General features: G+C 41.2%; 3 protein-coding genes across 3 annotated transcripts; all 3 read right to left on the bottom strand.

Moving 5' to 3' along the window:
• Positions 1-1,279: 1,279 nt before the first annotated feature.
• Positions 1,280-2,233, bottom strand: LOC311487776 (olfactory receptor 10A3-like; the record flags this gene model as incomplete). The annotated part of the gene is made up of 1 exon (XM_084544145.1): positions 1,280-2,233. The coding sequence occupies one exon, from the start codon at positions 2,231-2,233 to the stop codon at positions 1,283-1,285; it is 951 nt and encodes a 316-aa protein (XP_084400271.1). The 3' UTR covers positions 1,280-1,282.
• A 1,920-nt stretch (positions 2,234-4,153) lies between these two features.
• Positions 4,154-6,079, bottom strand: LOC311487777 (olfactory receptor 11A1-like). The gene has a single exon (XM_084544146.1). The coding sequence runs from the start codon at positions 5,794-5,796 to the stop codon at positions 4,870-4,872; it is 927 nt and encodes a 308-aa protein (XP_084400272.1). The 5' UTR covers positions 5,797-6,079; the 3' UTR covers positions 4,154-4,869.
• Positions 6,080-10,063: 3,984 nt separating this feature from the next.
• LOC311487858 (olfactory receptor-like protein COR5) lies at positions 10,064-11,196 on the bottom strand. The gene has a single exon (XM_084544256.1). The coding sequence runs from the start codon at positions 11,097-11,099 to the stop codon at positions 10,173-10,175; it is 927 nt and encodes a 308-aa protein (XP_084400382.1). The 5' UTR covers positions 11,100-11,196; the 3' UTR covers positions 10,064-10,172.
• Positions 11,197-12,804: the final 1,608 nt, after the last annotated feature.

Here is a 12,804-nt window from a genome sequence, read left to right as displayed (position 1 = left end):
CTTCATAACAATAACCTTTATGAACAGTTCCAGTCTGGTTTCCGTCCACGACACAGCACAGAAACAGCCCTCCTCAAAATCACTAATGACCTCCTGATGGCAGCTGACTCCGGACTATTATCCATCCTCATCCTTCTCGATCTGAGTGCAGCCTTCGACACCATCTCCCACACCACCCTCATTGACAGATTAGTATCTATTGGCATCTCTGACACACCCCTGGACTGGTTTAAATCTTATCTCTCTGGCCGCACTCAGTTCATCCAGTTGAAAACATTCACATCCCAACCATCTCCCCTCTCCTCTGGTGTTCCCCAAGGCTCTGTACTAGGCCCTATTCTGTTTATCATCTATCTCCTCCCCCTTGGTCAGATCCTCCGTAAATTCAACATCCACTTCCACTGTTATGCGGACGACACCCAGCTCTACCTTTCTTCAAAACCCACCTCCACATTCCCGCCCTCCTCCCTCTGTGACTGTTTACAAGAAATTAAAACCTGGTTCTCTTCCAATTTCCTGAAACTCAACAGTGATAAAACAGAGGTTCTCCTCATTGGTTCCAAGTCCACTCTCACTAAAACTCCAAGTTTCACCATCCCCATTGATAACTCCTCTGTTTGCCCCTCCCCGCAGGTTAAGAGTTTGGGTGTCGTCCTTGATGGTACTCTTTCATTCCAAAGCCACATCAATAACATTACTCGGTCAGCGTATTACCATCTACGCAACATCAACCGTCTCCGCCCATCCCTCACTCCCAACTCCACTGCCATCCTAGTCCACACCCTGGTCACATCTCGGCTGGACTATTGCAACTCCCTTCTCTTTGGTCTTCCCCACAAGTACATCCATAAACTCCAATTGGTTCAGAATTCTGCTGCCCGCATCATCACCAGGATCCCATCCATCAATCACATCACACCTGTTCTGCAACAGCTTCACTGGCTTCCGGTCAAATTTCGTGTGGACTTCAAGATTCTGCTCCACACCTTCAAGGCCATTCATAACCTCTCTCCCCCATACATATCTGACCTTCTCCACATCAACACTCCTTCCCGGACACTCAGATCTGCCTCATCTATCAGCCTCATTGTGCCTCCTGCCCGTCTGACCACCATGGGGGCCAGAGCCTTCAGCCGCTCTGCCCCCGGTCTCTGGAATTCTCTCCCACCAAGCATCAGGAACATTGACACACTCTCCACCTTCAAATCACATCTGAAAACCCACCTTTTTAAACAGGCGTACTCCCTTTAACATTCTTTTAGTGATTTAGTATTTTATTATTTTATCTGTTGTTGTTATTGTTTGTTGCTGTAAGGTGTCCTTGAGTGCCATGAAAGGCGCCCCAAATAAAATGTATTATTATTATTATTATTATTATGATGGGATTGAAGAGAGGGTGATACAAAACCATTTGCAAAACCACTATCAAACGTGCGGTCCTTGAGAAATTAGACTCCACTCGGACTATAATGACATCAAACGTGGCATAAAATGCGTAGTTGATTAAAACCAGCATGTGAGGCAAACAGGTCTGCACAGCCTTTTTCTTCACTTCTCTACAGCTCCGATACGTTATTATGAATATGTTTGCGTACGTGAAGAGTATGAAAAGCATCGGCAGGATTACGACATTTAGAAAAACGCACACACCGTATACAGTTATTGCTCTTGACTGCACACACTGAAGTTTGTAGATTGAATTGTTGCAAAAAATCACATTCAAAGTAAAGCTGCAGAGCTTATTGTTAGCAGTCATTGTTGCTAATGCCATTACCTCACAGACAGGTAGAAGCCAAGCTAAAGCCAGCATGATATTGACAGTTTTTCTTCTCATGATAGCTGGATATTGCAGAGGTTTACATATGGACACAAAACGGTCATAAGCCATGGCTGCTAACAGTAAGAACTCTGAACCGTTTAAGGAGTATAACATAAAATACTGGAAAATACAGCCTTGAAAAGATATGATCTGTTGTTCAGACAGAAGGTCAATCAGAAGCTTTGGGTAGATATTGGTGCTGAAAATAACAGAGTTCAGTAACAAAGCTGCAATGAAAATGTACATTGGCTCATGGAGGTTTTGGTGAATCCAGATCAAGTACACAATAACAGAATTGCTGAAGATTATTAGAATATAAACAATAAAAACAACCATAAAGTAAAGGTACCTGTACTTGTGAATTTCCACATGTCCATCAAGAGTTAAATACGTTGAATTATATTCTTCATCCATTTAGAGTTTTATTAATAAAACAGACCAACAATGTAAAAGATATATCTGATCAAAAACCGAGAGGAGATTACTCCTTCAACACTGCAATGACATGTCTACTGTTTTAAATTATCGTATTTATTTACATTTACCTGACCTTGAAACATACTTAGTACGTGCTCATCTCCAAAACCAAGAAAGGGAACAATCTGAGCCCGTGAAATGTTTTTTATGAGGCTGCTTCGTCCTCTGTGGCTCTCATTAAGCTTTCCACCAACACTTTAGAGTTTCCTTAACTAGCTGTATTCACCGCAGAGCTTATTTTGGGAGGAAGCCGGTAAACGGACCATTGTTTTTTCCATACTGACAAAACCTTTGGATTTAAATGTCAGATTTTAGTTTCAGTAGAAAATATTTATTTTAAATAGTGGTGGCTGATTTTGTGAGATGATCGAGATGGTCTTTAAAGGTGAGAAGGATGAAGGTTATCAGAACAGGGGACGTGTATAGTTGGAAATCATCTGCATAATTATGATATTTATATATACAGTTGTCCCTCGCTATAACGCAGTTCACCTTTCGCGGCCTCGCAGTTTCGCAGATTTTTTTTTAGTGCAATTTTGCATGCTTTTTTTTTATTTTAACAGCGCATTGTTTTCTGCGTCTTGGCTAAGGGAGAGTCCGCGCGTCGTCTTCTGCATCCTGATTGGCTAAGGGACTGTAGACCATTGTCAATCAGTCTCCTCCGTACGGTGTCTCTTGTACAGTACAGAATGCGTTCAGCCTGCCAGATTTACATATACAGTATCTTTGATCGCTGGCAGTGTGACTGAAGTGCGGTATGTTTGCAAGTTATTGAGAAAAGTGTATAAAGTGTGTAGTGAGGGGTTTTGCAACCTTAAAACATTTATAATCATTGTAAAAAATGAATGACGGGGTTATTTTTAGAACGTAACTGTCGCGATTAACGAGGGACCACTGTATATATTTTTTTATAATGAACATTTTATTGAACTTTAACATACAAATAATACAGAAAGGGAGAGATCGATTCACTCAATCAAGGAGCCATCAAGGCCAGAAATTTTATTCCCTAAATTTTTGTAAACGAGTTGAGTATAAAAACAAAAAAAACGAAGCAAAAAGGTAAAACAACACATAAAACACCACACTGATACTTCTTAATTGATAAGTGCTATAAATCAAAGACAGCTCTGCATTATCAAGGCAACCATTAACTTACAGACAGCCAGTCAGTAAAAGGGCTCCAAGTAAACATATATTGATCCAGTTTGTCCGGTAGGGAGTATGTCACCCTCTCGTAAGCAGCTAGCTGTGCCATTGTTGTAGTCCATTCTTCATAAGGAGGTGGGTATTTTCTCCTCCACTGTCTTAATTTCTAGTGTCAGAGCCAAAATAATCCATCTTTTTTTGCTGATAAATCGAAAGATCACTGTCCTGAAGTTCAGTGGTCGATCCCAAAATAGACAATTTTGCAGAGATTTGGAACTTTTTATGCAGGACTTCAAATTGAATCTGATGGATGTTGTTCCACCAGTCCCTAAGTACTGGGCATGTCTATAGTATATTTAGTATAGAGGCACCATTCCCATCACATCTCCAGCAAGAGTCCACTGGTATTAAGTTCCATTTATAAAGTTGTTGTAGCGTCCGATGCCATCAATGTATTATTTTCAGTTGAATAAACCTATTACCCATTTCTTTGTACATTGTATGAATGTTATTTAAACATGACTTCCAATCCTCTGGAGATATGTTTATGGCCAAGTCTGCTGCCCACTGTTTCTTAACCTTGAGCAGAGGGTCACATAATTGTTCCTGTAATAAACTATTCATTTTAATTTATATAATTTTTATTACTTTATTAGGATAAGATAACCTTTTATTTTTCCCACAATGGAGAAATTTGCCAAAATACCTGTCAGAAGTGGGATTTCAACCCACACCTCCATTCAGAGACCAGAAGTCCCGGGTTCTAGAAGGTTTAGCACTGTGAGTCTGGCACCATAGACCACTCAGTCATCCGGACAACTTGTTGCACAGGAAAAGCAGATATGTCAAAGACCTCCAGCAGGCTGCTTAAGTTTCTACCATTTACCATTAAAGTCACCTGAGATAATTAGACAGGCATGATTACAGGAGGTAATGGACAATATCTTAAAAATGAATAAAAAAATAAGCTTTATTTGTCACAGAGTAACAGTGCAGAGATAAACCGATCAGGCATAACATTAAGACCACCTTCCTAATATTGTGGAGGTCTCCCTTGTGCCTTCAAAACAGTTGTGACTAATCAAAGAGTGGGCATGGGACTTCTGAAGGTGTCCTGAGGTATCTGGCAACACAGTGTTGTTAGTGGGGGGCCTTTGGGTCCTATGGGTTGAGGGGAGGGGACCAGAAAAATAACCCTCACACTCAAATATAGTTAGTCATTAATATCATTATGCACATGGGCAGTCGATTTAAAGCAACATGAAGCATTCATAATAAATCATGTGACCCACAAGACAAAAAAAAAAGTCACCATCATGTTTACTATGTGTTGCCCAAACATAATTCATTCATCCCAGATTAAATACTTTCTAAAAGTCAATTAAATCACATCTTATAACAGTCATAGAATAGAAGAATAGAAATTAGTTCAATTTACCATGACAAATCAACCTCTTAAGGTGTTTAGAAATTTCTTTCATTTTTAATCCGTATATGATTGGATTGAAGAGAGGGTGATACAAAACCAGCTGTAATGTCATGACTAAACGTGCAATCTTTGTAATATTAGAGTTCACTCTGACGAGAATGACATCAAATGTAATCAAAAATGTAAAACTGATTAAAACCAGCAGGTGAGGTAAACAGGTCTGTGCAGCTTTTTTCCTGACTTCGCTACCGCTCCGAAATGTTATTACGAATATTTTTGCGTATGTAAAAATGATGTACAGCATAGGAAGAAGTCCAAGGTTTACCAGAATAATCACGCCAGATATAGTTAGCGCTCTTGAACTGAAACAGTGAAGTTTGTAAAGTGAGTTATTACAAAAAAATACATTCATAGAAAAATAACAGAGCTTTCTATTTGCACTCATTGCTGTTGTTACCATGATCTGACAGACAGGTAGAAGCCAAGCGAAAGCCAACAAGCCATTGACAGTTCTCCTTCTCATAATAGCTGCATATTGCAGAGGTTTACATATGGACACATATCGGTCATAAGCCATGGCTGCTAACAGTAAAAATTCTGAACCGCATGAAGAGTAAAATATAAAATACTGAAAAAGACAGGCTTGGTAAGATATGATCTGTTGTTCAGATAGAAGGTCAATCAAAAGCTTTGGGTAGATATTGGTGCTGGAAAGAACAGAGTTCAGCAGCAAAGCTGCAATGAAAGTGTACATAGGCTCATGGAGGTTTTGGTGAATCCAGATCAAGTACACAATAACTGAGTTACTGCATAGTATTAGAATATAAACAATAAAAACAATCATAAAATAAAGGTACCTGTATTTGTGAATTTCCACGAAGCCATCTAGGGTAATATACGTTAAATTGTATTCTTTGTCCATTTGGAAAGTTCTATTGTAAATACTGATTATTAGAATGAGCAGACAATATAACAAGTATATGTGAATAAAACCTGAGACAAGAGGTTCCACTTTGGACTAACGCAATAACATGTGTCCTGTATTCAGGTCCCTTATTAAGTAACACAGTTACCTGACCTTGAAACAAACTTAGTTTGTGCTCATCTCCAAAACAGAGAAAGCGACAGTTTCCGCTTGTGAAATGTTTTTTATGTGGCTGGTTCATCCTCTGTGGATCTCATTAAACTTTCCACCAAGAGGCAATAATATGGAAAGTAGTTTTGCTTTTTCAGTGTTCAGGTTACAACACGGGTCATTTTCGCAGGCCAGTAAATAGACCATAGTCAGATTTTGGTACAGGGTCATTTTAAAATGACATTTCTAGATGGTAGTAGGCTGACCTTGTCAGATTTTATATAATTCTTATAATATAAGTTTAGATCATGCCTTAAATACATTAAGACTTAACGTTATCGATGTAATAGGTTAGAGCAGGGGTCTTCAATGTTTTGCAGGCCAAGGACCCACAAACTGGTAGAGAGATGGAGAAGGGACCCCCTACTATATATATTATATAAAACTGTGTGTTATTAAAATGGGGCTCGAGCCATGTATAAATGTACCTTGTCACTGTGCTTTCAATACAAAGCTATTCAAATAATACACAGGTTCATGTTTTTATGCGGATCGTTGCATTGAACTGTCTGATAAGACAAAGGGAGGAGTAACATACTTATTCATTAATGAAGGTTGGTGTTAAAGAAGACCTGCAGCCCTCACTTGGAGTCTTCTTTTGTAAACTGTAGACCCTTTTATTCACCACTGGAGTTCTCCTCGTTTGTGCTGGTTGGTGTGTACAACACCTCGCTGACCAGATTACAGACATGGAGAAAACACACCTGGAATCCAGCAGGATGTGTGTCAGCTCTTTCAGAGACACAGGATCAGGAAGAGTCCAGGACCTGATGGAGTGTCTCCGTCCTGCCTAATGGAGGATGGAGACACTCCAGACGCTCTACCATCATCCCATTCCCCAAGAAGTTCCTTGTCTCAGGCTTAAATGACTACAGACCAGTTGTCCTGACGTCGCTGGTCATGAACTCTGTGGAATTACTGGTTCTGGCCAGGTCAGTGGATGATGCAGTCAACATGGCCCTTCACTATATCCTGCACCATCTCGACTCTGCAGAGACCTACACACGGGTCCTATTTGTGGACTTCTGCACTGGGTTCAACACTGTCGCCCTGGAGCTGACAGGAGGCAGCAGGTGAAACTGAGTAACATCACATCCAGCACTTGGACTCTCAGCACTGGCACCCCTCAGGGTTGTGTTCTGTCCACACTGCTCTACTCCCTTTACAATAATTACTGCACCTCAGGGGGCCCTTCTGTGAAACTCCTGAAATTTGCAGACGATACCACTATCATTGGACTGATCCGGGACGGCGACGAGGCTGAATATAGAGGAGAAGTGGAACAGCTGGTCCTCTGGTACAGTCTGAATCACCGGGAGCTAAACCCGCTCAAAACTGTGGAGATGACAATGGACTTCAGAGGAGCCCCCCATTAACCTCTCCTCTCACAATCCTTAACAGAAAAGGTCAACTCACTAGACTCATTCAGGTTCCTAGGGTCCACAATCTCACATAACCTGAAGTGGACCCCCCACATAGACACGGTACGGAAGAAGGCCCAGCAGAAGTTGTACTTCCTACATGATAGATAGATAGATAGCCTTTATTGTCCCATAAGGAAATTTGTTTCCACAGTCTGTCACAAGAAAAACAGAAAACAGTTCATATAATGTAGACATGAGCAACATATACATACAAACAAAAAGACCATGACAAACGCACCATGAGTGAAAACAACCATACATTGAACAACAGTAGATGATATCATCACACTCAGGAGGGCTGGGTCTGCACAAGGTTTAATGGGGCAGATTATTAAGTGCCATGATAGCGGAGGGTACGAAGCTCTTGTTAAAGCACGCCCTTCTCCACTTTAGGGTTCTGTATTTGCGCCCAGATGGTAGCAGTGTGGGTTGAGGGGTTTATCCGGGTCATTGGATATTGTCCGTGCGAGGCGTGTGACTGCTCTGTGGTTGAGTTCTGAGAGGTTAGGTGTGGGGTGGTGAATGATCTTGGATGCAGTGTGTGTGATTTGTGTGAGCTTGTTCCTGTTGGTAGTGGACAGCATGTTGTGGAAGCAGGGGGAACACTACAATAGGATGGATTGGATGATGCTGGTGTACAGTAATAACAGAAGGTGAGGGGCAACAGAGAGGGCACGGAGCTTGCGGATGACATGGAGTCTCTGCTGGGACCTTTTGTATATATCAGTGATGTGTTGATCAAATGTCAGTTTATTGTCGATGGTGAGTCCGAGGTATTTGAAATGGCTGACCTGTTCTACTGTTTTATTATGGATAGAGGTTGGGACCAGTCCAGATGAGTGTGTGCATGAGTTGTAGATGGCCATTTCCTTTCCATCAGCTCAGGAAATTCAACCTGTCTCAGGACTGCTGATCATTTTCTACTGTGCAATAATCCAGTCTGTCCTGACCACGTCCGTCATGGTCTGGTTTGGATCTGCCACCGGACATGACAGGGACAGACTGGAGAGAACAATCAGTTCTGTAGAGAAGATTATTGGTACTGACCATCCCTCCATCCAGGGCCTTTACTGGTCCAGGGTCAGGAACTGAATCAGTAAAATCTCCACAGACCCCTGACACCCCGGACACTGTTTAGGCTCCTTCAGTCAGAGCAGCATCACAGAGCACTGTACGCCAAAACCACTTGCCACAAAGACAGTATCTTTCCCTGGGCTGTGACTTTGATGAACTCTGAGCATTCACAGAGTGTGAGACCATTCACAATAGCAAATAACTCTGCATTAATTGTATATATTCACTATACAAAGTCATGGATTGTTGTGTATATATATGTTGTTTCCTTTATTTTTCAATTTTTTTATTTCATGTGTACACCTAGTCCGCTTACCGGGACGAGGTGGAGCGGCTGTCAATGTGGTGCTCTGACAACAACCTGTCATTGATTTTAGGAGGAAAAGTAAAATGGACTCTCAGCCCCTGTTCATTGGAGGGGAACAGGTGGAGAGGGTGACAGACTTCCGGTTTCTGGGCGTCCACATTGAGGAGGACCTAACCTGGAGCATCAACACCACGACCATCATCAAGAAGGCACAGCAGAGACTGTACTTCCTGAGAGTACTCAGGAATAACAACCTCACTCAGAAACTTTAGTTTAGTTTAGTTTAGTTTTAGTTTAGTTTATTCACCATACCACTGTTGAGACATTACAATAATCCAACAGGAATAAAAAAGACAGATGGGTAGAGTGAATGGGTCCCCCAAAGAAGCTAGAAAAGCTTATGGGTGGGGGCCCATGGTTCATGAAAAAGGTAGTGGTAGCTCCAAGCAATGGTATCACACAAATTACCACCTGAAACCAGATGGTAATGAATGACAACTGCTGGTGTCCTTCTATCATTGCTCCATAGAGAGCATCTTGACTTACTGTGTGTGTGTGTGTGGTTTGCCTGCTGCACAGTAGCAGACAAGAAAGCGCTCCAGAGGGTTGTCAACACGGCCCAAAAAATCATCGGCTGCCCTCTCCCCGCCCTGGAAGACCTGTACAGCTCACGCTGTCTCAGGAGGGCTAAAAACGTTCTCAGGGACTCATCCCACCCGGGACACTCATACTTTGAATTGCTGCATTAAATGAACTTATCCCTCTCCTGCTGTGCAATATTTATGACTCGTGCAATACTGCAGAATGTGAATGTGTGAATGTGAATGCTAGTGCACATGTGGTATGTTTTTTTTTATCCTTTTCTTTCTTTTATGTTCTCTTTTTTTTATGCACTTTAAGAGACGGTACTTTTAATTTCGTTGTACTTGTGCAATGACAAATAAAGACATTCTATTCTATTCTATTCTATTGAGATTTATATTTTATGCTTATTTAAGTTCTGTGTGTTTTTGTACACAAGAGTCAAATTCCTTATGTGTGCGCACATACTTGGCCAATAAAGCTGATTCTGATTCAAGCATTCTCAAGTCTTATCAGACACATAATTCCTATACTTAAAAAATAATGAGACCATAAACATGTCAACCATTAATATGATTATGCACATGGAATTCGATTTAAAGCAAAATTAAACAGTCAGAACAAAACGTGTGACTCACAAGACAAAAAAAAAACATCACCACATTGTTGATTCTGACCATCTTTACTCCGTGCTCATTGTCAAAACAGAATTCATTCATCCAAGATTAAATACTTTCTAAAAGTCAGTTAAATAACATCTTATAACATCTTACAAATTATTTCAATTTACCATGACAAATCAACCTCTTCAGGTGTTTAGAAATTTCTTTCATTTTTAATCCGTATATGATTGGATTGAAGAGAGGGTGATACAAAACCAGCTGTAATGTCATAACTAAACGTGCAGTCTTTGTAATATCAGTTTCCACTCTGACGAGAACGACATCAAATGTAATCAGAAATGTAAAACTGATTAAAACCAGCAGGTGAGGTAAACAGGTCTGTGCAGCTTTTTTCTTGACTTCGCTACAGCTCCGAAATGTTATTACAAATATTTTTGCGTATGTAAAAATGATGTAGAGCATAGGAAGAAGTACAAGGGTTACCAAAACGATCACACCGTATATAGTTAGCGCTCTTGAGCTCACACAGTGAAGTTTGTGAATTGAGTTATTACAAAAAAATACATTCATAGAAAAACTACAGATCTTTCTGCTTCCGCTCATTGCTGCTGTTCCTGTGGTCTGACAGACAGGTAGAAGCCAAGCGAAAGCCAACAAGCCATTGACAGTTCTCTTTCTCATAATAGCTGGATATTGCAGAGGTTTACATATGGACACATATCGGTCATAAGCCATGACTGCTAACAGTAAACATTCTGCACCGCATGAAGTGTAAAATATAAAATACTGAAAAACACAGGCTTGGTAAGATATGATCTGTTGTTCAGACAGAAGGTCAATCAAAAGCTTTGGGTAGATATTGGTGCTCACAACAACAGAGTTCAGCAGCAAAGCTGCAATGAAAATGTACATTGGCTCATGGAGGTTTTGGTGAATCCAGATCAAGTACACAATAACTGAGTTACTGCATAGTATTAGAATATAAACAATAAAAACAATCATAAAATAAAGGTACCTGTATTTGTGAACTTCCACAAGCCCATCAAGAGTTATGTACGTTAAATTGTATTCTTTGTCCATTTGGAAAGTTCAGTTGTAAATACTGATTATCAGAACAAGCAGACAATCTGAATAAAATCTGAGACAAGAGGTTCCACTTTGGACTAACGCAATAACATGTGTCCTGTATTCAGTTCCCTTATTAAATCACAGTTACCTGACCTTGAAACAAACTTAGTTTGTGCTCATCTCCAAAACAGAGAAAGAGGACAGTTTCCGCTTGTGAAATGTTTTTTATGTGGCTGCTTAATCCTCTGTGGATCTCATTAAACTTTCCACCAAGAGGCAATAATATGGAAAGTACTTTTGCCTTTTGAGTGTTCAGGTCACAACACAGGTCATTTCCGCAGGCCTGTAAATAGACCATAGTCAGATTTTGGTATCAGGGTCATTTTAAAATGAAATTTCTAGATGGTAGTAGGCTGACCTTGTCAGATTTTATATAATTCTTTAAGTTTAGATCATGCCTTAAATACATTAAGACTTAACGTTATCAATGTAATAGGTAGAGCAGGGGTCTTCAACGTTTTGCAGGCCAAGGACTCAAACTGGTAGAGAGATAGAGGAAGGAGCTCCTACTATATGTATTATATAAAACTGTGTGTTATATTAAAATGGGGCTCGAGCCATGTATAAATGTACCTTGTCATTGTGCTTTCAATACAAAGCTATTCAAATAATACACAGGTTCATGTTTTTATTTCCAACATGTTCATGGTAGGGCGGCACAGTGGCGCGATTCTAAACTGGCCGTAGATGTGCATGCGAGTGTGAATGGTTGTCTGTCTCTTGGTGTACCCTGCCTCTCGCCTGATGACAGCTGGGATAGGCTCAAGCACCCCTGTCACCCTTCACTGCACAAGTGGTTACAGAAGATGAATGAGTGAATGTTCAAGGTACAGTGAGTAGCCACAGCCATTACTGATACCAATGCCAACATCAACACTACCTGTTAATTGCATGATAATTACCCTAGCGAGGGTAAAGAGCTGGTATACGGTTCTCCTCGATTTGAGGTTCAACCATCAACCGGACTCTCCAGCTGTTCCGTGTGGATCGTTGCATTGAACTGTCTGATAAGACAAAGGGAGGAGGAACATACTTCTTCATTAATGAAGATTGGTGTTAAAGAAGACCTGCAGCCCTCACTTGGAGTCTTTTTTTGTAAACTGTAGACCTTTTTATTCACCACAGGAGTTCTCCTCGTTTGTGCTGGTTGGTGTGTACAACACCTCGCTGACCAAATTACATACGTGGAGAAAACACACCTGTAATTCAGCAGAATGTGCGTCAGCTGTTTCAAAGACACAGGATCAGGAAGACTCCAGGACCTGATGGAGTGTCTCCGTCCTGCCTGACGGAGGATGGAGACACGCCAGACGCTCTACCATCATCCCATTCAACAAGACGTCCCCTGTCTCAGGCTTAAATGACTACAGACCAGTTGGCCTGACGTCTCTGGTCATGAACTCTGTGGAATTACTGGTGCTGGCCAGGTCAGTGGATGATGCAGTCAACATGGCCCTTCACTGTATCCTGCACCATCTCGACTCTGCAGGGACCTACGCACGGGTCCTATTTGTGGACTTCCGCACTGGGTTCAACACTGTCGCCCTGGAGCTGACAGGAGGCAGCAGGTGAAACTGAGTAACATCACGTCCAGCACTTGGACTCTCAGCACTGGCACCCCTCAGGGTTGTGTTTTCTCCACACTGCTCTTGTCCCT

The sequence above is a fragment of the Chelon labrosus genome (genome assembly GCF_963514085.1).
Source record: "Chelon labrosus genome assembly, chromosome: 5".
NCBI lineage: Eukaryota > Metazoa > Chordata > Actinopteri > Mugiliformes > Mugilidae > Chelon > Chelon labrosus.
The sequence above is the reverse complement of the archived record's forward strand: the minus strand, read 5'-3'. Positions and strand labels throughout refer to the sequence as shown.